We start from the raw sequence: 26,739 nt of genomic DNA on the forward strand, positions 1-26,739 counted from the left end.
CACTTTGAGACTATTAAGTGAAAAAGCCCTTTAAGATGCTGACATAAGTGATGGCTCAGTTATCATGAAGGGACAGCTGGAGCACAAACCTGGGTTAGAATGTGGTAGAAAAAACACTTCTTGGCACCCAGTGAGAAAGCCAAAAGAACAAGAAGGATCAAAATAAGAATAAATTAAACAAGTGCATAAAATTATCACCGAGAGTAGAGATCGTGCCATTTTCTTTTCTACAGCAACCACCCTCTCTAGCTAAGGGCCTAATACATACCTTTGAGTTAACTCAAAGTGACCAATCCAATACCCTATGTGATGTACATGTCTTGAAGATCACAATTAAAGGATCATACCCTGGGTTTAGCATCACCTAAGACACCATCTGCTTGCATGCCAGAAATTCTGAACTTGCTGAAAATCACCATGCCATTTAAAAGACCAGTAATTCAGCAACAGGGTCTCGTGCACTGTGTGCCAACTCGGAGCTCTGGGGGACAGGCCCACAGCACGCTGCATGCTAACGCACTTGTGACATTAGTTGAGAGGAGAATGTTTTTCTGAAGTCAAAAACCATCCTCAGTCACCCAGGAATGAAAGAAGAAAATTTTCGATTGGAAAATTAAGATCATATGGAGAAAACTGTGTTGTGGTATGTGGCAGGAGGAACGGCAGAGTTAGAGTCAATACAATAATCCAGTGCTAGTAATTATTACTAAATATCACAGGATTATTTTCTACTTGCAACCATTCTTCTCTGAGATGCTTAGGACTTTGTTGGACTTTGCTTCTGATAACAGACACAGTGAGAGGCATTTTTTTTTTTTCCATTCCTGACCTTTTAACCAAACAATTAATTTTGGGGGCGGGGGCGCTGGGAGGGGGTCAGAGTTGTTTGTCCTACCTCTCAGCCTTCATCTTTAAGGTCTCAGAGACACTGAGCAGCTTGGGTATGTGGCCAGGAAGAAAGGTTTCAGTGACCTTTCTATGACATTTCTCAGCACCCTTTCCTACCACCTAGGGCTCTGCTATCTTAGATCTCTCTGTGATGCATTCTCGAGAAAGCAGATGCTGTCTGTCACTGCCACCCCTGCTCTTGGCCCCTGCCTCCCAGGACACAGCTCAGGCTGACACCGGCAGCCATCCTTCCTCCAGCATCCCCATGGCTTTGTTATAAAAGCTGCCACACAGGCTCTGCCATGGGCCTTACCTTGTTTGTTGCTGTTGCTGTTGATTCTATTTTCCATTACCTCTTGTTGTTGATCTGCAACAGGAATGACCGAAGACTTGCAAACCCCAAATTCATGACCATTTTTCTCCTTTTTATATAAGCATACAAAAGTATATATTTGAAAATGATAACTAAAAATTGGAGCAGATTACTGCAGAAGCCTGAGGTAGCTAGAGAAACTGGTGAACTGCATCCAGAGTTAAACTTGAGAATTCTAGGCCACTCCAGAAAGGAGGTCCCAGTGTTGTGTTTGAATGGGGGTGCCCCAACTAGAGTTCCACACTGTCTTCTATAAAAGGACACACATCTTGCTTTCTGTAAAGCAGAGCAAGTTCTTGTAAAGAAATCCACAAAGCAGAAGTGGAAATGGCTCTACACCTGGACTCCACCAGAACTACGTTGTAAAATTCACTTGTCCACATCCCTCTGCTTTGACAAATCTGGAGCAACCCTTCCCTCCTCCATGTGTTTTCACGACGTCCATGCTCTTTACATCCCTAATCATCTCATGACTCATGCCTAGTCTCCTTTAGCTTTCAGCGAAGCCCTCCATGACCATAAGTGTCAAAAGGGCATCAAGCGAGGAGAGGCTCCAGATTCTGGAATCGTTCCTCAGTTAGAACTGTGCTCTGGAGGGATGGGGGCAAGAGAATCAAGGGAACAGAAGAGAAAAAGTTCTGGACAACTCAGCAGCTTGGTGCTGTCCTTGGTGCTGAATGTTAGGTTCTCTCCAAGTTTCATACATTGCTACGACCAGAAAATACTGGCAAATGGCAAATAACTGCAGTGGACAATAGTGAGTGCAAAAAAGATCAGTGTATTAAAAAATCCTTATTTACAGTGAGCATGCTTATCACAAGGGTACAAAGGGGTTCCTATCGGGGAAAAAAGTGGGGACCAGAGCTTTTCACAATGTATACTTTTTGTTTGCTTTTTGTACTTGGTTGGAATTTTTTCAGTAGATTTGTCTATTACTGAACTTCAATATGAGAACCAAAAGAGTGACTGTATTATTTGGTCACATTACTATTAACCAAATACTCAATGTACTGGGCACTGTGACAGGCATAGGATTATAAACCCATATAAGGTATAACTCCTCAAAACAAAAGGAAAGAGAGCTTTACAAAGATAGCAATTAACTTTCAAGATGGAAAACTTAATAATTTTTTTTTTTACATTCTTCCTCTGCAGCTTTTACATCAATAATCTAAGCTCTCTCTTCTCCAAACTTAAAATTGCACAAGATCTCTAGCCCTCCTGTCACTGGAGAAGCATCTGCTCCAGCAGTCCAAAGAGTCTGGATTGCTCCTCTTCACAGCAATGGTGATCTAGAAAGATAATCATTTCAAGTATTGGTTTTATGACTTGCTTCCAAGTGAGAAGGAAAAATTAGGGAAATTCCATAACAGCACTTTGTGTTCCCTGTCCTATAGAAAGAATTTATCTGTTTCATCTATATTTAGAGAACACATTCATTTAGATGCTGTAACACAATTATTAATGTGACCATAAAATTATCAGTGAAGCCAAACCCTACAGCTTGAAAGCTCCAAGGACAATTAGATGGATTATCAAAGCAATAAGCACAATGGATTACACAGTTTAAGCCCTCTACTGAAAACACCCTCAGCCTTAATAAAATTTTTGCAGGCATACCTTGATTGACATTAGCTGCTAGAGGCAGCCTATGACTTAACTGCATCATACAAGGGCAACACTTTAAATTTTATCCACAAATTAATTTCTCATTGACCTCTACTTCTATAACCTGCCTTTATGGACTCCAAACACTTGAATCCTTTCAACAAAATAAAGGTCCTTAAAAAAACAAAATCTTAGAAACATACTGAGGGGTCTCTCTAAGAAAAGTTCATGGCAATGAGATCCTGAAAATACTTCTCAGACACGGTGGAAACAGGACGGACCACCTGTTTTTCTTCTAAATTAGCTAAAAACCAATGACCACAAATACATCTCCATATAAAGTAGGCATGATGACTCATTTGCTTCTTATCAGTAGACATCAGCCAAACCATACTGTATCTCAGTGAATTAGGTTGTGTTGTAAATAAAAGAAGCAAAGAGAAAAGAAACTGGATGAAAGTTATGTTGGAGGCGTGGGTGAGAGTAAGTCAAGAAGTGTTTTCCACGTCACTCTTTCATCCAAAAATAAGAAAAAGTCTAGAGTGGTTTTCCATTAAATTTAAAATAATGTCCAAAGTGTTTCCTATTTTACATGATCTGATCTCATCTCCTCCCCAACTCCTGTATGCAACATCTATTCTAGCCACACTGGCCATTTTTTTCCTGACATGCAAACATGCCAACATCATTCCCACTGTAGGATGTTCACATGTGATGGTCCCCCTGCTCGCACCACTCAACCCTGGATCTTCAGATGACTCATTTCTTTTTTTTTATTATCATCGAGGTCCCACTTCACAATCTGTGTCCTCAGTGTGCTAGCTAAAGCCACCTCTTCACAACCTTTCCTTAACACGCGTCATCAAAACTCATCCATGCATCCGTCCATCCATCCATCCATGTGTTTATGTATTCCTTGCCTGCCTCTGCCACTCTACTGCAAGCTCTGTGAGGACAAAGACTCTGTCTTATCCAAAAATGTCTCCTCGGTAGCCAAATAATGCCCAACATTTAATAGGCACTTAATAACTATTTGCTTACTGACTGTAACAGTTAAAAAAAAAAAAAAAAAGTGTGTGGTTTTTAGAAGGGGATAAGAATAGAGTCTTTTCAGAAAATGCTTTTAAAAAGCAATTTCTAACTGAAAAATGCCAAGGTCCTGGAAGAGAGCCCTCTAGTACATTTCTGGTACCTGAAGCCCTTGTCCTATCATTGCTGGATTCATTGACTGTCCCAAGCTGCCAATTACACATACTGCAGAATACCAGTCCCAAGGTAGAAGGAAGGCATCACAGAGAATCAGAAGCCTGGGGTCTAATAATGAGATCCTGGATGCGAAATGTTACTGTATGCTGCTCTTTAAAATGAGGATACCATAATTAATTTGAGGGCTCAAGGATCTAATGTGAGACACTTGGAACTCTATGATATTGGGCAAGTAAGGGGTGTTGGTGTTGATGAGGCTTGATCGAGATTCTACCTAGGGTCTAAGACTGGAAGGTTCTACAAGCTTGGAATTAATATTTCCTCAGAACCCAGAAAGAGTGCCCCTCAAATAAGGGCTAAGAAAGGTCCCTGATTTTGCCTGCTTTCTTTTAAAAGCCTCACCTTTGGAATGTGACTAACTCCTATAAACAGCCACCCTGGTTGGTGGTTAGCACATGCTCGTGCAACAAAAAAGCAGAACAGTACCTCATCTGCAACCCAACCTAAGAGTGTGACAACACGTTCCACACCAGCCATGTCACTGCTAGGACATGGGCTCAGTGTTGTGCATAATACTGTACAAAATGACCTCGATCAGAAATGAGCTTAGGGCAAGCTCTAGTGGAATATGCCGAATAGAGAAAGTCCCTTTATATATACATCAGGCATGGAAGAATGGAGAAGGTCGATGTCTTGACACTGGGGTACCCTGGAATGGGTCTGACCGATCTGGAGCCAGGTGGGAAGGTTCATGAGGAATGTACTCTTGGGGTCTGTCAACAAGAGGAAAAGTCTAAGTAAGAAAGCGGCCATGTCCGGTGAATAAAAAGGGGAGGTTGTGATACACAGGCTCTTGACTATTCCTCTCTCCTGACTAAGCTGAGGGGAGAGTAAAACAGCAAACATGCATATCCAAAGGAGCCCAATACAGAAAGTGATGGTGGACAAAGGTCAACACACATGCCGCCACACGATTCCAGGCCTAGCCCAAATACATTGAGGTCACAGGCAATGATCAGCAGCACTTTAGGGCAGAATATGGTCACTTGATTAATAGGTAAAATACACAGAATTCAAAGGGCAAGTCCCAAGTTTACCAAAGCTCAGAGACAACATGACATTGAGTAGGAAATCTTTTTGTCAAATGTTTATGTAACACAAAATATAATGAGGAAAACAATAGTTATTTTCAATTCGAAATCCACAATGCATACAAGAGTTTACACAGCGAAGGTGATAAAAATATTGACTATCGATGTTGACGGAAAACCTTCTGTGCACACTATTACTACGTTGTGTGGTTATATAAATGTAAGTTTAGCCCCTAAGTGTACATAAACCAATTCAGATGGAAGCTTTTCTTCTGCCACAAATTTAACAGACTGTGGTTATCATGTTTGCCCCTGGATATAAAGGAATATTTGGAAAAACTACACCTGGCTGTTAAAAATATCAGAGAAGAAAGGTCAGCTGAAGTCATTAGAAGAAACAGCATGAAAGCACGCTTAGTGCTAATTTCTTGAGGCGACTGGGCCAAGAAATAGTCAAGGCCTGGTCAAGAAAACCCTGCTTATCGACCTTTTATTCAACCTTCCACAGTAGGCTCCAAAAAATACTCTAAGGTTATTTTTTTTTAAAGAGGAAGAGAGTTACCAACCTTGCCACCCCCCCACCATAAAAACAAAACTGTGTGGCCTCATAGGGCTGACAGAATAGGCAGAAAAGGTCAACGGATGGCATGACAGCAACACTAGGAGACTCTTCCGCAAGGCTGAGCAAATTGTTTTCTCTCTAGAGCCAGAGAATAAATATTCTGGAATCTGGAAACCAATAAGCAAAATGGAAGATACTTAAGAAAAAATGTTCACTATTTTTTTTACTCTCAAAATCTTTATGGACACTGTAATTTAAATGTCATTAATTTACACAGTTTCCAAATATTATTATTCTTTCTCCCCTTTTTCCTCAACCATTTAAAATATAAAACCCAATCTTAGATTGCTGGACAAAATCAGACCAGGGATGGGAGTCAGCCCGGGAACTGTAGTTTGCAGACTTGTACTCCAGCAAGCCAACAGGTTGTGGGGCAGAGTTAAGCCAGAGTCAGCATATCTGGCATTGCATTTCCCTCCACGTTTCTTTAAAACACCATAAACCTAAAGCTGCACTGAAACATCCCCAATTCCCTTTTAGCAAAATTAGATTATCTACTTCGTCCAGTAGCTTATATTCACATTCTGGATTTATTTTAACTATCATCTTAGCTGTGGACGTTGCATTGGTTTTGTATGATAAATACAGACAGGAGCCAAATGGGAAACACACAAGAATCAGTTTGTATTACCATGACGAGCAATGGCATTGGGAAAGCATCTGATGTGAGGTGTCTGCTCTGTAATAGCCAGCAACCACCAGCCACCACTTGTAATGCTCTCCTGTTCTTATCTTGTAGGCTTTCATATCGGACTGGGCAAGACACAGCTAATTGTGACACATGCAGGAACAGTGCATGTATTATCTATAGGTATGTTAACCTCCTCCTCCCACTTTTCTATTATGAGTGACAAATGATGTTTACCCACGAATGCAAGAATCATTGGGGGCCATGCTGGGATGATTATATCAGACACAAAGTAAAGGGCCTTATTTGACGATAATTCTAAGCTCCTTCTAAATACTCAACCCCAGGTGTATGATCCCAGGATGAGGGAGAGCTTGAGCTCATTTATCTTGCAAATGCATCTTAGTGTTTTCAAAAACTGGTATAAGTTTGATGGCTTGCTCCCTCAGAATCGCTAGCGATGAGCACTGTACTATGTGTTCAGGAAAAGCTCTGAAAGCTAAGCCCTTCAGACGGTATAGAATCAAAGACGGCAAACCACACTCGAGGTGCTAGGAATACCACAGAAGAACCCAGGCTGCTTGCACCAAATATGAAATTTATACAGAGATTGTGGCACTGGCGTCCCTTGGGACATAATCCCGTCTAGAATCCGTACCGCTGTTCATCATGTTTTTTTAATTTCAAGTTTGTTTAGATTATTCACATCAACAAGAATACAGCAGAAACTTTCAATAGGGAAAAACCATGTTAGGCTTCTCTCGGAAATGTAGAATTTTCAGACATGGTCACAACCTGCAGGGAGGTTACTATCTGTTTTCTTTTCGGAAATGTAATTTTCACAAACAAGATATGAGAGCAGTAAGAGATGTTATGATTTAGTTCATTGTTGAAAGTTAAGCCTGAAGGACAATTTTAGCGGACTTGCCAAATTATCAAAAACTATTCTCGCTGCATAGTTATATATCTAGATGTGTGTACAAGAACTTCCATCTCTTCCTGTCCCCCACGAATACACCTTCTAAAAAGATCTTCAAAGTCACCACCCTCTCATCAAAAAGATGGAGACAGGGAGATCATGTAAATGTCTTCAATGTAGCAAAAAGCTTAAAGCCACACCTTGGGCCCATCACACATCTCCAGCCGAGGCGGAACATCCCACATGGGACTCAGACTCTTTAAAAGCAGAGTTGGGTCACTTGGTGACCTTCTCTGGGGCCAGGCAGAAGAACCCAAAGGCAGACATGAGCACCAGGTGTCACCCTAGCACATTCCTTACTGCAGAAGTCCACAAAGAGCAATTTTTGCCTCCAAGGGGACATCTGGCAAGGTCTGGAGGGAGATGTTTTCAGCTGTCACAATGAGGGAGGTGCCATGGGCATTGAGTAGGTAGAGGCCAGGGATGCTAACGTCCTATAAAGCAGAGGATAGCCCCGCAACAAGAATTCATCAAGGCTGACAAAGCCTGCCCGGCTGGAACCATCCCCAAGTTAAGGACTGTAAAAGGCACACACCGGCTGCTAAGGCCTCCTGGCAGCACGCAGGGGGCCTGGACCCCACAGCAGCCCTGGGCCAGCATGCCAAGCCGCCTGACTGTCCTCCCACTTCTAATAAAGAAGAGGTGAAAAGCAAGCACCCAGGCAAATTTTGTTTGTCAGAACTCCCACAAATTGCAAATTACCTCCTCAGAGACAGCTCCCTATCAGAGAAGCTTGGTTAGAGGGAATATTTTCACTACATTCATGTTGTGGAAGAGAATTTAGAGTCAACAGTGAAGGGATGTAACTCTGACATAAAGTAACCTTCGCTAATATTAGTCATTAGGAAAAGAAGTGGGGAATGTAAAGCGCCTGGCATCTACCCTCACCGTTTAGCTTTTGTTACTTTGGGAGCTGTGGCTCACCCAGTCTTTTAAGGCAACAGAGCAGAAGTGAGCAAAGATCTTCAGAGAAGGCTCAGAGTGAGCTTGATGAGCACAAACCCATTTAACATTTTGTGGGTGATTGGAAAAAGAATTTATTAGGGCACTCTCCAGTGTAACTGAAGTAATTTAAGTAAATTTAGCTCTAAATCCAGAAGTAACTTACACTAAAAGTGATATTAAAAGTGATTTAACAAGCCCGTGAAGGACAGAAATTTGTCTTTTTCAGGAATTAGTGTTGAGTGGTTGCTATTTAGAATTGGCTCAACCAACATTCTGCATGAATCCCAATACACCAGCTACTGGCCCACTTTCTCAAAGAATTGTGTCTCAGAACCACAGGAAATTGCCAAAACTGAGCAAAGACTGACCAGTGAGAAGGACTGGGCCACTGGGATCCCTCTGGTCGCCTCCTACAAAATGGGGGGAAATACACATCCACTCACAGAGATCTTGTCATCAGAGAGGCGACCCCAAGGACTGCTGCGTGCATCCTCAAGAGCTGCACGTCAGGACCCTCCAGAGCCAGGCACTCCCCCCAACAGTCCTCCCTCTAAATGAGCCAAGCATCCCTGGAGAGGTGGTGCTAGAAAAACTGGAATGTTCGATCTGTTTTTCGGGAAAGTATTTTAAACTCTCTCCCTTCGGAGGGACGAAAACACCAATTCCCCAACCCCCAAACCTGTGCGGCAAACAGAAGTTATCTTCGAAGGACTTACGAGCAACATTTCAGCTGGACTCCCACTGTCTCTAGACTTCGAGTTGTTAAGAAGGATCTCGGTATCCCTACCTAGTTGAACACACACAGTGCATCAGGCTCCGTTCCCAATTCTCCTATCACTTTACGTTAGAAATCATGAAAATTTAACTGTTACTAACTTGCAGAAGGTTACAGGTCAACAATAAAATGCAACACTCTGTACCCTGGTTATTGACGCTGGACCGGGGTTTTCTGAGCTCCTCCGTGGATGCTAAGACAGGTGAAAGCGCACATCTAGTCAGCTAACTAAAAAACCAATCAAAAGGGAACTCAGACAATTAACATGTTAACTGAATCTGAATCATAGAAATTGACATCTTCCATGTAGCTGATTTAAAGTTATGCCAGGCTTTTGAGGGACAGCCCTGATGTTTTCTGTGAATGTGGGCACCATGCTCAAGTTCCAAGTGATTTTCCATGAACCGCCTTGTGAGGGAATCTGAGTTCAGAACACAGTTCTAGATCCTGATTTGCCTCTACCTTTTTCACACTTGATATCTGGTCACACCCTACTCTGTCCAAAGCCTGTAACTCACAGAAGGAATTCTCTCTTGCCTGAGTTCTATTACGTTGGTTTACGCAGCATTCAAAAAAATCACATCATTTCAATGATGGGTACAAATGGCATAAAGAGATCCCAACACAATATCCTCTTGGGGAGCATACAGCTGCAGAATAAGGACAGAGGGTTGTGGGTCAGCCACAGAGAAACCTGTTCACCAGGAGCAATGGCCTGTGTGGGCATCGGTTACGTCATGGGGGAAGCACATGGTGGCTAGCCCAGGACAGCCAGTAAGGGGGCTCCCGTCATACTGTCTGAAAACCAAAGACTAACAGAACAGGACAAAGGGATACTGGTCTGACTCTTGGAAGACTTGCATCTCTCTGAGTCTGCCCCCATGGCTGGCCGTTGTTGACACACCTAGATCCATAACTTACCCCATGTCAGGGTTCCCTTTCGTCAAAAGAGAAAGGACAGCAAGGGGGAATTCAGCCAGGTGATTTCTCAGTTTCCGGTCAGCCCTAGGATTTAATCCTCAAATGCCAAATGCTTCACGAAGAATAGAGGTTTCTTTTGTAGAAAAGCATTCAGAACTCCTTAGTCCTTTTGCAGAAGAAATCACCTGTTTGGGGGACCTGCAGCAGTGTACGTGGGCAGCCCCAGCATCTCAGAAGCAAGCCAGAGGAAGTGTCCAGATTTCAGAGGCTTAATGACTTAGGTCCATTTCTTCTCACCGAGGAAACACGCAAGCAAGTCCTCCTTTAATTCCCGCACACAGCTCTACAGAGGGAGGGTCCCGTCACCAAGGGCAAGTTAGCTCAAGGTCACGATCCTTGCAGTTGGTTCCAAGGGTGGCTCTGGCACCCACACTCTCGGATACCAGAGGTGCATCCTAGACTTCAGGACTATTCCTAGGAGTCCCCATACCACCATCTCAGCCACTGTTCTTGGTCTTTCCCATGGGATGCCTCGAGTACCTCGAGACTGAACAGGTTAAAGGAGTCCCAAAACCAAGAAATTTTTAAATCCCAAAATACTGTGGGCATCGCAGAAACTGGGAGCACACAAGGGGCCATCACAGCTGCCGTATCGACACGTTGCAATTCGTCATACCTGTTCGCTGGCAGGCAGAGAGCCCCTGGAGGTCAATGAATTTGACCCCGCCTGTCTTGCATGTACACACTGCTTTTCCCTCCAAACCCAAATACCCTCTCTGAGCAGCGTAAGAATCCACTGTATTTCCAGTAACCCTTAGCCCAGGGAGATGCAAAGGTGCCGTGTTCAAGACCCAGCTGCCGGCAGTTTTATCAGCACGGTCCTGTGATAAATGTGTGCCTCTGCCACAGGCAGCAGTACCCATTTCTCCATAAAATATAAGTCTGTTGTGGAAATACGCAGGACTTGGAAGAAACATCAAAAGGACAAAAGGTCTTGAAGCAATTTCAGGGAAAAAGGCTGCCAGTACCACAAGGCAGAGTTTGGCAACATCAGCCTGCCAGAGCCAGGCGCCCCAGAGGTTGGGGCCGTACCCCACTCTCTCTCTTTGGCGGGGTGTCCACTACACCTCCAACGTCACGTGGGGCAGCAGGAAGGGATCAGATAGGGCCCTTCCAGCTCTGAAAGCTCGCTGACTCTCATTTACAAGTGATTTACTGCAGGAGCGAGTCTGAGCATCCACAGAAAGTAGACACGGAGGGAAAAGTGAGGACAGGCACAAGGCATTTCTCAACCAAGGACCATCCGTTCCTGCATCGGCAAATCGATTTATGCAGAGCCGAACGACTGTTCCTGGGCAGCAAATCGATTGCCCTGCTCCCTCGTCCACTGAAACCGCAAACATCAAAAGTAGTATTTCCCATAACTGGGAATTCTGAGGTGGCTGACATGATTACATTTTTTCCTAAGATAACATCCCTTAGATTGTGATCTGGACCATTCGTGAAATTCTAATTAAAGACCATCTCAGCATGAAAAAAGATTAAAAGAGATACAAGTTTCAGTTTTCGTTAGTAAAACTTTTCTGGCTAATCATCCATATTTCCTGTCACAATATGCTGTAATTATTTCAGACAATGTTTTAAGGATAAATTACTAATATAATCTTTGCTCATAAACAGTTCAAATCCTTTGTACCCAACCTATCTTGGTTAATTCTCTCGTCAGACGAATCTGATGAGTCACACTACTGATGATTCACCTTTTGTTCGGATTGTGTTTCAGAAAGGAACAATGAAATACACCATTTCCCTCCTTTACTGAAGGGGTTAATTTGTAAAATACCACCAACAAAATGGCGTGAATTCAAATTTGTACATTTTTATGAAAATAGCATGTGCCAACCTTCATTCAAAGGCTTGTGGGAATGAAAGCAAGATTTGAAAGGCAATAATGATGCTGATTCACATTCATTAAATAGAATCTTTACCAGAATTTAGAACTCTCCTCTAAGTCTTCTAATTTCCACCGTTAGAAGACCTGAGGCTGCTGCGCCCCCAGAAGGACACTGCCCACACCTGCCCCATTTCCACACATCAAGGCCACCACACAGCTGGCCTCCAGGGACACTCATTATGTGGTGGACCAGGAAGGGGGCAGGAATCTGGATGGACAGGAATGCTGAGGGTCTGCTTTGTTTTCAGCACCACTGAGGGAGGGATCTTGCAGAAGGCCATGTTGACTATGTCCTGTTTTTGTCATCTGATGTGATCCACTGATGGTCAAGCATGGGCAGGACTTCAAACAACCATTTTGATGAAATACCCAAGCCGTTTCCATGTGGTGCTTACATGCATTTCTGCAGCAAGCATTTTCAGTGGGACTCCTGGGAAATAACAGGCTCCCTCCTCCCCCCAGTCACTGGGAGACGGGCAGGAGTCTGTAATCTAGCTGAAGATAACCCCACGTGCACCCCCTACCCTTAGACTCTGCAACAACAGAGCTCTGACAAAGGGGAACCTTCTGTTGGATAGGTGTGTGCCACAGACACAAGGACCAAAGACAAATAAGGAGAAGCTGAAGGAAGCAGAGATGTTTGACCTGCGAGGGGGCCGACTCACAGGAGGCGGGATCATCTTGGAAAGACAGCATGCTGGAGAGGGTTCAGATGTGTGCTCTAGAGCCCACCCCCAAGGCTAGAGAGTCAGGAACCACGGGCAGGAACTAGGGACAGAAACAGCCAGAGCTTCTCCAAAGGTGGAACGGAATGCCTCCCTGCACATGTACACTCATCTTTAAGCAGGTGGGAACTTTCTAGTACCTCGCAATCTCTGACTGCTCATCCAGTAGGAAGTTCCTAAATTCGCATGTTCGTTTCCAAAATGACTGGAGGATTTCGGGGAAGATAAGTCAATGACCCTTCTATGAGATGGAAGGAGGAATTCACAGAATCAATGGGTGGCATTTTCTCAAATCATCCTTGGTAATTCATTGCATTGCCAATAAGAGCACAAAATATAAGGACGCAAAGACTCCAGATAAAACGGTGCGTGGAAATTTTAGCGATTCTGGTATACTGCACTAACTGCAAAGAGCTGGAGAGGGTGACGCAGGATCAGGAGAGCCACCAGCATTGAAAGACTCACGACTAATGAAGTCTTATTGTTAAGAGAGGTAATTGCATTTGTATGCAGAAATGGTGCCAAGTCTAGCCTGTCCAGAGCCCGCTTGGAGTGGGATCTCTGCAGCCTTTGTCATATAGTGATTATCTCTTAGTGGAAGTGCTCTTTCCAGTCCTGCTCTAATTACCGCCACTTGTGCATATTAAGTTCTTTAACAACATGAACTGATGTGGAGGAAATTAGCCTTTTGTCTAATATTTAGCGCTCTGTTCTTAGTATTTACGGTGAATGATGGGTTGGGAGGGGGAGGAAGATGACAGAAAGGAGTCCCGGGATGATACCCTACGTAGTGACTCTGGCATAAGGAAGCATTTTTTTAATAAAGTAAATTAAAAGTCAGAACAAAAGATTTAACAGACCTCAGATTTCTCCTTGAAAATTCCCAAAGCCAACAATCCAAGTTTTTTCTATTCCGTAAGAATTTTAAAAATATATTATTTATTTTTCCCCAATATATAAGGATTTAGGCTTTTATAATAGTAATACCTTAGCTTTAACATGTAACTCTGATACGTGTTAGATGCTGGAAAACTAAAAACTGATTATTCATCTCAACATATTATTTGTAAAGCAATTAGTTAAAACGTACTTAGCAGAGAAAGGTTGATTACACTGATGACCCTCCTCTTAACAACTCTCCCTTTTGCTTATGCCCAGAGGTAATAGTTAAGCAGGCATTCACCGATGTCCAAAACCATTGAGACGAGGCTGTTCTGTCAGTATCATGAGAGAATGGATGTGATTCATTTTTACATGAATACAGATTTTCTTTTTAGGGGCCAGATGCAGGACTCGGTCCCTATCACAATGCCCTGAGTTAGATCATTTGAAATTCCAAATTCCAAAGGGAACGTGGTGACTAGAGAAGGTGGTGGTTGCTAGGGCCACATGAAGGACTCTCCTGTCTGCCATTTTAAAAGAGCTCCTCCTTTTTTTTTTTTTTTAAGATTCTATTTATTTGAGAGAAAGCGAGAGAGAGAGCATGTGCAAGCGCACGAGCAGGGGGGAGGGGCAAAGGCAGAGGGAGAAGGGAGCCCGATGTGGGACACAATTCCAGGACCCTGGGATGGTGACTGAGCCGAAGGCAGACGCTTAACCGACTGAACCACCCAGGTGCCCTGAAAAAGCTCCTCTCTTAAACATAGTATCCCTGGGAGTAGAATGGGGAGCCTGGGATTTAGATGATCACTGGTGACACCAGAGGACACGTACAAAAAGCTAATGGTTTTCTGGTCTGTGTGATGAGACTTTCACTGTTTTCTATCAGGGCAGATGGTATTCCTCAGCTCAGATCAGATTAGAGGGAGAGCTCCTTGGAGCATCTAGGACTCGAGTCCTGAGTTGGTGGCTCAGGGGCTCAGCTACTTTGCATACTACCCCAGCACCGTAACCCAAGGAAGTCATTTGCCTCTCTGGGCAGACAAGTGCCCATCCTCAAAAGGATAAGAGCGAATGAAGTGACGGCCAAGTTGTTGTCCACCCCTCAGTAACCTAACATGGTATTCTATCCCAGCACCTGCCAGACTCACTACAACCAATTTTGGAGAATTGTGTGTTTTCTCCTTTTAACTGCAGTTACAATGTACTTCCTGCCCAAAAATTTAAAAACAAAACAAAAAAACTCATGCTTTACAGTGAGTCCAGGGACAGCAGCATAGTGGCAGGCTACATTTAATAATTATCGTTCCCTTGTAATTACAATGTATGATCTCTGTGGCTTGCTAGGAGTATGGCATAAGATATGCCTAATGCACATGTGACACTCTTGTTAGTGATCTGGTCCCTTTCCTACTTGATAAATTATTATGGGTAGAGGTTATAAATAGAGCTAGAGTCTTTGCACTTTGACCTCTCTGTGGCACCATTTATGGGAAGCTAACACGTGGTTCCTTGATCCTGGTGCATCTGGCCAGCCCATAACTCAGGCACTTGGATGAGGACTGGGTGCCAGATCAGTATTTGTACTCCAGAGGAACTCAACGATAAGATGTAGATCAAGGATGGAGCTTAGCCAAGCACCAAGGGAAGAGGACTATTCTCCAGTATGGCCAGGATAAATAACCATTTAGAAAAGTCAGTAACAATAGCTTTGGCTATCCTAGTATAATTATAGCTAGGATAACAGGCTAGTGTTTTGGTTTTTATAACTGTAATCATAATTTCCGTGCCATAGCATACCAGGAAAGGGGGACAGATCTTATAGTTTGGGTATAATATTATTGAATACTCATCTATTTCTGGTATTTTACATCTTATAGTGATTCTATAAACTTGAATTATGTACCTACTATGTGAAATAACGGTGAGAGAAGGATCCAAAGTTATGATAAATCATTTCTATGTTCAAAGTGTTAAAAGCTGATAATACAAATTATTAATATTTGAAACTATTGGAATGGGATCCACAGATAATATATAATATAGGTATATAACACATAGGCATATTTTACATACATATATTCATTTTGAGGATAAATTATAAATTTAAAATAAAAAATAGAACAGCAGCATTCTGCAGAGATTAGAAGTGAGGGGATTTGGGTTCAGTTCATCCGTTTATTTCAATTCAGTAACAAAGCATGTTCTGAGCCTGACACTGGACTAAATGCACCTTGGACATAAAATGAATTAAATAGGGTCCATCCCTCAATGAGTTCACAGTCATGAGAAAAAAGAGCTACAATCCAATGTGAGACAGACTTGCTTTAGTAAAGATGTGGAGACAACCATGCCTGAGGGGCAACCTGTGCTTGGGGATTTTGGACAGGACAGAGAGTGGGGCAGATGTGGTTATTCTGGAAATTCCACAGAAAGAAGAGGTGACATGTAGCTAGGCTGAAGGATGAACAGAGACTTTGCCAAGGGGTTTCAGGATTTCTGAAGGTGACTCTGGAAGGTAACTGGGAAATGGGTTAGGGAGGGGAGAGGGAGGGGAGAGATGGAGGTGTGGAATGAGGGGAGAGGGGAGAGAGTGGGGGAGAGAGGGAGGGGGAGAAGGGGGGAGAAGGAGTGGGAGAGAATGAAGGGGAGTTGAGGGGGGAGATAGAGGAGGGAGAGAGGGAGAAAGCAAGCCTACTGCTTGGCTGTTTCAGTGGTCAGAGGGAAAACTTCTGAAAGTTTCAACAAGGGTAGTGGAAAGTGGCCCAAGAGGAAGGATGGTGGAGCCTGCTGAGGGCAAATCCACTGACCCAGCTGGTGGGACCAAGCAGAAAGGACTAGTGGAGCTTAAGGCCAAGGTGCACGGCTTGGCCACCTGGATGAATGCCGGCCGTAGGCTGTATTTGGAAGGACAGAGCAGAAGGCTGGAGGAAAGATATGATTTAGAACAAGCTGGATGTATGGTGCCCCTCAGATATTCAAGTGGAGATGCATTTGGGAGAGTATGATGGATATTTTGGGTCCTGGTTCTTTAACTACCTGGAGTCAGGGCTAGCGACATGTACAGAAACCAAGGCCCAGGAGGAAGAGACTTGCCTAAATTCACCCAGCTCCAAGGGAGACAGCCAGCCTGAAACTCAGAGCCTAACCTCAGGTTCCCTCTGAACAGTGCTGGAGTTGTCCATGGTGCTGACATGGAGCCGGCCAGATTCTAGCCCTAGACGTAGAGCACTGCACTTTGGGGAACACAGCCTGTCCCATCCAGATCTACACAGCAAGAGCCATCACATCCCCCAACGTGCTGCATTTCCCTGCACTCGAGGTTGTGCCACAGAACCCCAACGTGGGGTGAGAGCGCATCTCCACCATTGTTTCACGACCCAGCAAGCTCAGGTCCCCATAGGTGAGATGATTTATCCACAGTGGCAGAGCGTGAGTCAGTCAGAGCCACGGAGAGCACCAGGGGAACTCGGTGATCTAATTCAGGGAGAATTAAAAACAGATGCTTCTGCTCTGCAGCCTGCGGAGCCCCCCGACATGGCCGAGGACGGAGAAATCCGAGATTTCAGGTTTTCCTCCACTCCAGAAAACACAAGTGCTTGGGAGCCAAACTCACTTGCTTTTAACTCCTAACGGCTACACACAGAGGACTGAAGAAAGGGATGTTTTAACTACATTCCCCTTAAATTAACTTGATGAGTTGGCGACAGCGTGCTAAAGAAACTGTGGCAAGGTCCAAGTATTTATAGGAGCATCAGCCGAGCTGAGCTCCGACTGGAGAAGCTACAACCACACTCCTCTGCAAAAGCACAGGGAGTGGGGGGGAGAGGTGTTACTACAAAGCCTAGCAGAGTCTCCGGGAAGAGAACAAAGCTTGTGTGCCAACTGACGAAGCAGCTTGAGATTTAGGACAGACTTTGATTTCTTTGGAAATGTACAGAATAATAATTTTGCAAGAAAAGTCCCCATACTTAAAACTCCCATTTTTTTTTTTTTTTAAAGATTTTATTTATTTATTTGAGAGAGAGAGAATGAGAGAGAGCGAGTACATGAGAGGGGGGAGGGTCAGAGGGAGAAGCAGACTCCCTGCCGAGCAGGGAGCCCGATGCGGGACTCGATCCAGGGACTCCAGGATCATGACCTGAGCCGAAGGCAGTCGCTTAACCAACTGAGCCACCCAGGCGCCCAAAACTCCCATTTTTAAGAGAAAAAGACTAACCAAAGAAATTGAATCTACAGCTTTAATCGTTTATCACAGTTGAGTCACGTGGAGCACGGAAAATGGCTTTGCAACAGCACCATGGCACACCGTCAGGTCACGTGATGGTCTCAACGCAAAGCATTTGGTCACATGGCTCAGCCATCTGACGGAGAAGGGGATGCAGGCAGGGAAAGGAGAGATGTTGAGGTAAATATAACAGGAGCTCCTGGGGACTCAGGTCTCATACACAGCCCTGGTACTTCCGGGCACTGAGTCTCACCCAGCACAAGCCGTAGCCTATGTTTTGTTCAGAGAACACCTAGCGTGGGTCAGCCTGGCCTGGCTCCAGCCCTTTCACGTTCATGCTTTGAAACTCAAGAGTCAGGACTTTTTCCAGACTGCTTTCCTCCTGACAAACAGCATTCAGCATGGTGTGCATCTCCCCAGGACAGCGCTTCACAAACACCAGACCCAGCCTGCAGGAGATGGGTGGCGCCACCAGCAGCCTCCTGTCTCGTGTGTGCTGCCGGGCACACAGGCCCCAGGGGGTCCAGGGAGCTGTTTAAACCCCCACCAGAGTCCTAAATGACGATGATGAGGTCTACAACCCAGAATTGGAATACAAACATTCTCATGTGCTCGTTCCACCAGCGGTAAGTCTCTGAGCTGGGACTGCTCTGGGGAAGCAGGACTGAACTGCACGGTGGAGGAGGGTCACCTCTGACAGAGTGGAAGACACCATCAGGGTCTCCAACTCAGGCCCAGGCCCTCCTCCAGCCCACAGGAATAAAATGCTACTCCCGAGTTCCCTGGAGCAGAGCACGGGAACTCCTGGCCACTCATGAGCACCCTACTGACCCCATCCATTCTTTCCAAGATCTTACTGTAGACTCTTCCAGAAAAAGGGAAGTAGAAGTGCAGGGACCAAGCTCCAAGAAGATCTTGTGTGTTTTGCAGAAAATGTTTCACCATCTTCTTCAGTTAAGTTCTGATAGAATGGAGGTGGAGATTCCACCTGGAGTGGGCCCACAACTTCTTCCAAGAGAAGCCCTGTTTGACTGGGCAAGGAGTGGGCTCAGTGTGGGAGGAGATGGGGGCATGGGCCACGGCGCTGACCCAGATAGAGCAGCCCAGGGCAACTGGGACTAAAGCCAAGGTGAATTTGTCTTTTAAGGCTCTGTGCTCATTTGTTTAATTCAGTAAATACTACACAGTCAACTACCAGGATCCAGGTCCTGCTGTAGGTCCTGGGAATGGGGATGGGACGGCATCCCCCCTAGTCCTGGCACCTACATCTGGGGGTTAGAGGCAACATAATACAGAAACAAATAAGCAATTATTCATGGTGAGGACAGAGAAGGAGAAAAGAAAGGAGCGGTGGTAGGTGACCTGTCAGAATGGCTAGAGAATGAGGAGGTAACGTGTACCTGGGGGACAGAGGGACGAGGAGTGGCCAGCCATGCCAGGAGCAAGGACATGTGTTTCGGGCAGGGAGAAAGTAAAAGCCATGAAGACCAGAGCAATGGTGACCACTCCCACAGCACACCGTCTGCCGGGCAGCCTGCGGGGCCCCGTCACCACACCTGGTGTCACTCAGGTATCAGTGCTGGCACTGATGAGGGCAGTACCTCTCCCCCAGGCAGCGCCCCCCAGGCACGATCTGGATAACTCACAGGCACAGGGGTCTGTGCGCAGAGTCCCAGTGCCCTGTGTCCATCGGTGGCTTCTGTCCAGGTCCTCTGCTCTAGCCAGGACAGCAGGTGCTGCTTTCTTCTGGCCACTTGGCTAAGACTAAGGGGTCCTTTGCTCTGTGTCAGCCAGAGTTGGCCAGACGACTAACCTTCAGACACTGCCCTCTCCAGCAAGTTGTCTGCTTCAGATCAACCCAGTGACTTGGTGTGTTCCTTCCACAACAAGGCACCCCAGAGGAAAACCGTGTACGCAGGGATACACACCATGTGTCTGCCAGCCAGGGCACACCGTTCCACAGGCAGATGCCCCGGCACTCGGGGGCCACACACACTCCCGCCATACGAAGCCTGCTCATACTCCTGCTCCTGAGGGCAGCTTCTCAGTAATGGCAGAGGGCAAACAGGAATCAACTTGACAGACAGAGTCGAGTCATTTTGTTAACAAGAACTCAGATTAGATTAATCTGTGATTACATGGTTCCACAGTGTGATAAATTGGTTAATAACAGGATTCCCAATGTAGCGGCTTAACGGGAATTCAATAATTACAGGTACCCAGAATTGTACCGTTAGCCTAGGAAACGCGAGCACCCGCCTGCCAATCTAATAACTCAAAACCTATCTGGGACCGTTGAAGTGGTTATGATCTGGAGAGCATGTTTTCAGTATTAACCAAGCACCTGATAAAATTACCCCTTTGAACCTAACATACCATGTTGGATACCACAGTATCTCACAAACTCAACTGCAAGGTCCTCGTTTTCCTTGTGAAAGGTCCAAGCTGAAGAATTCTTCCATAGGTATCTTTGTCACTGGTAGCTCTGTTTCCCACGATAAAATGACTGATCAACAGTTAATAAGGATTACATGATATCTGAATTGCATCTTACGAGTTTAGGAAACTTTTTCACTGATTTGTCTTTGCGGGGGAGAGGGGGGTTGGAAATCCTCACCATAATTCAGGGAGACTGTCAGGCAGGGACTTGCCCAAGCCCACACACCCCCGCAACAACAAGAGGAAAAGGCAGGATGTTGGTCCCTATTCTTCCTACCACAGCACATAATGTGCTCATGGTTCATAAAAGCAGACTGCCACTTTCCACAACTGCCCTTAATGGGAACCATGCCTTCATCATCACGAGTTCTAGATTAGCAAGGCACGAGCTCACGAGGTTTCGTTCTGCCTCCTATAAACTGCAGCGTAACTCAAAAAGGCCCTCTGAAATGAAGGGAAAAAATAATTCTTGTTTTGGGACCAGGGGTTAACTAGCCATAAACTTCCCTGACAATATTTTTAATTTTTCCAGTACTATTATAGTCTTCGATGGTAAGAAAAATGGAACAGTGGATTTAAAACATAAAATGGTCCATTAGATGGGTCTTGAACTTGTTTTTAAAACTCCGGATAGTACAGCCTTGCTGTTTTGTCTTTCCAAAATGTCAAAATTTGGCTAGGATTAATGGTTCTCTAAATCAATAGGATTTCATGTTTATAAATGGTTTACGGCTCTACTGGATATAAAATGTTATGAGCTCATGTATTATCATCATCGCTGAGCCTTTACTGAAATCTACTGACATTTAGTCGGCCTCCAGACCAGACATGGAAGGAGCACAGGATGGAATTCTCCAGAAGCCTGGCGTGATGCAGTGCCCATGTTCAAATACTCGGGGTACAGGGACAGTGAGAAGGGGGGCAAGGCTCATCACTACCATGACAGAAAAGTGTCACTGGACCAGGGCATCCTTTCCCCAAGGCCAAGGGAACCCCCTAGAAGTTAGTTAGTTAGGGGATCAACAATGGGCTTCCCAAAGCCAAGAAGGGAAGGAAGGACCTCAGGCAGGCCGCAGTATTCTGTGGAGAAATTTCTTAAGAAAAAACTGCCCTGAATCCTATCAATCTAACACAAACATCGTCACTACTGCCAAAGGTCCTTCCTCATGGCTACACATCTGCACACTTTGGCTTCAGCAATATAATCACAATTTTGGGTTATTTTCACCAAACACCCTGTTCTTGCCTGAAAAACTGTCTTTGATCACCACTGAGTGACGTTCAATGGCGTTGACTCCATAAACACACTGTTTCCCCCGAGGCTGGATATCGTGGCTCTTACCATATTGGTAGGCAATGAGATTTCGTAAGGAGAACAGAAGCCAAGGTCATGTTATGCCACAACCATCTGAGGTGAGATCCATGGATTTCTCTGATCTTGTGAAAAGGTGCATGGACACAGGGCTTTCACACCCCTGCTCTATATGTGCTGGGATGGCCCCTGAACACCCACACTTCTGGCTCCCTGTTTATTCTGTGAAGCATGTGTGCAGTCTACGGACAAGCAAAAGGGTTATTTTGATGTCACCTTTCTCATTACAATAAATACATGACATACCCTGACACCAGCTGAGTACGTTAATAAAACTTCAAAGGCTCCCCACGAAAACAAGTAAGTGATTTTCGAAGAAAATGAACCTATCTGAGACAGTTCCCAGGGACACAGAGCTAAAACAGATCAGAGCCGACTGCTTACTACCGAGCCATAAAATTACACAATACATATAACGCAAACCGATCACCACCCTGGTAGGATGTCACCACATTTTGCTGTCACTAAGGGGGATCTTTATATATGAAAGATCAAGCACTAAATTCTCCCCTCTCTCTTCTTCCCAGTGTGGAGCTGGACTTTAAGCAGCAAGAAGACAAGCTCCAGCCAGTTCTGAAGAAACTCCATCCTTTTGAGGAGACTCAGGTTGCACCTTCGCCTTACTCTCAGGAGCCCTACTCCGCTACTCCCAAACAAAAATCCAAACCCGAATCTAAAAAGCACGGAAGATGGAAACTCTGGTTTCTTTAAAACTCATGGTGTGTGGAGCCTAAAGGCCGTCTTTAAAACCCACTGGAGTTAAGTAAATCCTTTTCCAAAACGAATAGGATCGAGTGAGCCGTGGCTGGCTCGGGCGCCTCCCACTTCCCACCCTGCTTACCAAAAAGGCCTTTGTACCAACAGATAATGACCAGAAGCAAGGTAGTAAACGTCATACCTTGCCCGCTGTTCTTTGCCGTTCACGGATGTGGGATGTAAATTCTGAAATGAAGCTTAGGTAGTCAAAGATGATAAGTAAAAAATTCTATGACCCCAGCCCCACCCCAGATCGGCAAGTGTGTTATGTTATCAGCCTGCGACATGGTGGGCTGTCACTCTGTACACAGCTAAAACTCATAATTATTTTCAAGCCTTTACTTTTTCTTTTCTTTTTTTTAAATAATGAGAAGAAAAAGCAAGCCTTATGTTTGCAAAGGACTTCATTTTTATGTTTAATTTTGCAAATAAGCAGGGGGCGAGTGCCATTTTCAGCACATCAAATTCTGGAGAAAGCACAATTTTTTCAAGTGGTCGGAGACCATACTCTCTAAAATGTGACTATATGTGTATTTGCCTTCATGTGCTATAGCGCTAAGCCAAGTGACCACATCTCAGTGTCACACTGACACCTCAAACTTAGCATTCTCTTCATCTCCAGACCTGCGACATGTTTACTGCTCACTTTCCATATGGCCAGCAGCCAGGAGTCGCCCAAAGTCAGGACATGCCTTTAATCACTGAAGTTGACAGGGTCAGAGCTATTGGACACTAAGCTTTCTTAGATCTCATTTTTAATCTTTTGGTACCCAAAGGCCAAATGATAAATTCTGGGAAGAATTTGAAAACACACATAGAGATACACAATGGATAATACAGTCACCAATAAATCACAGGTGTTCTCTGCCACCGGAAAGGGTTTCCGTGGATCAGTCCTTGAGACACTGCTCATCACCAAAAGCGCAGCCAGACGTTTCATACAATTCATTCTGCTCTGTAACCACCGTGGAAGACCGGACCATCTCAAAGAGAAACCGCGTGTTTAGTTTAGCTGCTACCAACAAACAAACTTAATGTCACCTACATCTAACCTATTAGTCAGTTGTACTCAATGACATACCTAGGGGAAAGCTGTGAATCAAATGTTTTTAGGTATTTTTTAAATAAACAGTGACACTTAGAGTTCTCTTTTGATTACACATTGCAATATAAATCTTAGTTCCTTTATTTTTCCACTCATTCTTTTGCACCTTTGCAAGTATCTTTTTATAGAAATCAAAAGCCCCTCGTCTACAAATGACTCAGTCTGTCAATTTTCTGCTTTACACGATAGGAAGTAGAGAATCTTATTTTGCCTGTTTTTGTACAACTTAAATTTTGAATAGTTTGTCAACATACAAGAAAACCTAGTCTTCAAGTTTCTGTCCAAAAGTTTCACATCTAATCTCGTGCTGACACGGACACCTCATTGGTTCGATGCCAAAAGCGAAGTGGCTACCCTTGGTAAAAGGATCTCTACCCGCATTTTTCACATCAGAGCTATTTTTTGCCGTGCGTTTTCCTCCTCACTCAACAGCAAATCTATTTTAGTTCTAAGTGTTTCGATTCTACAGGGACCTAGTGATCAGACATCAGACCTGGAATTGATAAAAATGGAGAGTGTATCCTGTAAGCATTCTTTGGGGACTACTCATGCTATACTGCAGATGCACGCTTTAATTAAAAGAAAAACACACATCTTTTGTGGAAGCACTACGTGAGGATAGAAATCCTTATCAGATAAGTAGACAGAATTGAGAAATATTTTTGTGCAAGGAAAAGGACAGACATGTTGATCCTGTACCATGAAGGAAGTGCAATTGTTTCATGTAGACAAAAATTCAAAAAAAAAAAAAATGTGTTTCATGTATTTTATACTGTTTTTAACTAAAGTTATAAAAATGTTTGCAACAAGTTATATCCCCTTGTGTTTTAAGAATCCCGACTATCCTGGTGAATTGAAATAAGGGTGTTAGCAGCTTTCTAATTAGTGCTATAAATCTGTCTCAACAAGAGGGCATCCTAGTAAACAGAATGACATCATTGTTTGAAAGCAGTCTAGACCCCCCCCCCAAAAAAAAAAAAGAATTTTTTTCAGAGTCAAAAAGGAAACTGAAGATAAACTAATTCCTATTTAAAACTAAAACTATCTTCAGAATAGAAAAAAAATATTTTCCAAAATCATTTCATAATTTAATTGCAATGTGTCACGAACAGATGCCGATTCTTCTCTTAGAAAGATTTAAGTAAAAACTTTGATACAAAACCAAGGTAAAAAGTACAGTGTTCCCTCATATGTATATGTACACATGGCATTACGTATAGAGATTAAATTATTATACTTGTCACTAAGTTCTTTATTAATTTTTAAATAAAAAATCAAAGGTAATATTTTGTGTGGCTCTTAAACTTATTTCATGGTCTCGATAATTTGGGGAAATACAAGTAATCTAAGAAAGTAATAATAAAGGAAGGATACTGGGGCTAAAAAGAACTTCCTCCGGTCTTCAGGAGAGGAAATGATGGTCAGGCGGTCGCCGGCTCATCTGGCCTGGCTGGAGGGGACAGCGCTGAAATGCAGCTCGGACGGTACTTACCAGACCCCAGACCCTGGCAGGGGCTTCAGCCACCAGGAGAACAGGGCACTAAGCACAATACAAGCTCACAGCAGGATCTAGCTAACTCGTGTAATTTTTAAAGAACCTCAAGGAGACAAGTGAACTCATCGGTGTTTCCAAGCCAAATCCTGTAACGGCCCCATGGAGACAGCTTCTCTCTAAATCATCCACCAAGCAGATCCCAGCCCCAGGGGATTGGCCACCTCCTTCTTTTCTTCTTCTTTGGGGGAGGAAGGGAGGGTGAGTGAAAGATCGACACCCTAGCTGGGCTAAGCACCCTGTCCCTCCAGCAGAGACCAACCCAATACTCATGCCCTCTCCCAAGGGAGAGGTCCGCCTGGAAGTCTGGGAGCAGAGAGGTCCCCACCCCCTTTCCTGCTGTCTGCACTAACAGAGTCCACCTGCCAGGATGGTGGGACCACTGAAGCTGAGACAGAGGCTCTGCTGCCCTCACACGCTCACCAGGGAAAAGAAGAGATGGGTGTAACCCGTGTGCAGGGTGTGGAGGAAGACCCAGTGCGCCAGCCTGGGGCATCTGGGGAAAAATCCTCCAGGTCCCAGTCCCTGCTCACTCTGAGCCACCTACAGGTGCTGCATCGACAAAGCAGATACAGCAAAGGGCATTCCCTCGTGGGTACTTTCTGAGTGACTGGTTTGTGACTGGCCTCCAAGGAGGGGTCCCAGGGCCTCTGCATCTGCTCCTTGGATCTCAGGCCCTCCCCCAACCCCAGCAGAGTGTAAATGGGGAGGAAATCGAGGTGTGGAAAACCTTCCTAATTCGCAAAGGGCATAGGATGTGGGCAGGGTGAGGAACACAATCATGGATTACAACTCAGATGACGCACCATCAAATCAGAGTGCCTGCTTTGTGCCTTTCGGAGAAGAGACAACCGGGTCGTGAGTGTGTCCATTCCACGCCGCCTGGAAGAGCACGGCTCCTTTACGAAGCCCACCACCAGAGGACTGACCCTTCCGGAGCATTTTTATCAGCGAGTAAAATCTGACTTGATTACTAAGCGAGGCAGTTTTGTTGGTGCAAGGTCACCTAAAGATCTCAGCAGCCACCTTCCATGCTGACACATACATCTCCTTTCATCTAGAAAAGCTCTATCACTGGCACATTTGGTCTGAGATAAGTGTGTGACCAATTTATTTACTGGAGGAGCTACAGGACTCAGAGAGAGCGTTCCATGTTGTGGCTTGGTGTTAACTAATCATGCGATCATGTGCAGCATACATTTTGGCAGATGAGAAGGTCACGTGAGAGCAGCTTACTGCCTTTTAAGTAGCTTGATAATTAGCTGAAGATACCTTTGTGGTTCAGTATGAATACGCAAGGGCTGCATGGAACACTTTACCCAGGCAGTGACATGGTGAATCCACAGTCAGGGACCAACCTCGAGAAAACACTAGAAATGTGAGAAAGCCAGGAAGAACTGCTGTACCGATACCAAATAAAAATGAATATACATAAAGCCATCACAGCTCCCACGCACACGCACGTCAGGCTACGCTCTTCTGAAAGCCACAAGTCTTCAAGGTAGATTTATTGGCAAACATACCATGAGAGACATTTTTTATGACACTCGTATAGAAGAGAGAGGTACCATCCACTTGGAACTTTTATAACGTATTACTTTCTTTTGCAAATGAGATTAAGAACAGAATTTTTTAAGAACGACATTCATACCTTAACTCCTTTAGAACAAACATCGCAAAAATGAATGTTCAT

At 44.5% G+C, this 26,739-nt stretch overlaps 2 protein-coding genes across 7 annotated transcripts in view; one reads left to right on the forward strand and one right to left on the reverse strand.

Annotated features, from left to right (window-relative positions):
• INSYN2A (inhibitory synaptic factor 2A) overlaps positions 1-24,187 on the forward strand; it is a 57,532-nt gene extending 33,345 nt beyond the window's left edge. Inside the window, exons 3-4 of the mRNA XM_036101941.2 lie at positions 6,528-6,599; positions 22,161-24,187. Of these exons, the coding sequence (XP_035957834.1) occupies positions 6,528-6,599; positions 22,161-22,344 (256 nt within the window). The 3' untranslated portion in view covers positions 22,345-24,187. The remainder of the gene's footprint in view (positions 1-6,527; positions 6,600-22,160) is intronic.
• DOCK1 (dedicator of cytokinesis 1) overlaps positions 1-26,739 on the reverse strand; it is a 490,705-nt gene that overhangs the window by 268,380 nt on the left and 195,586 nt on the right. The gene's annotated exons all lie outside the window — the stretch shown is intronic.

The sequence above is a fragment of the Halichoerus grypus genome, chromosome 7 (genome assembly GCF_964656455.1).
Source record: "Halichoerus grypus chromosome 7, mHalGry1.hap1.1, whole genome shotgun sequence".
Taxonomy (NCBI): Eukaryota; Metazoa; Chordata; class Mammalia; order Carnivora; family Phocidae; genus Halichoerus; species Halichoerus grypus.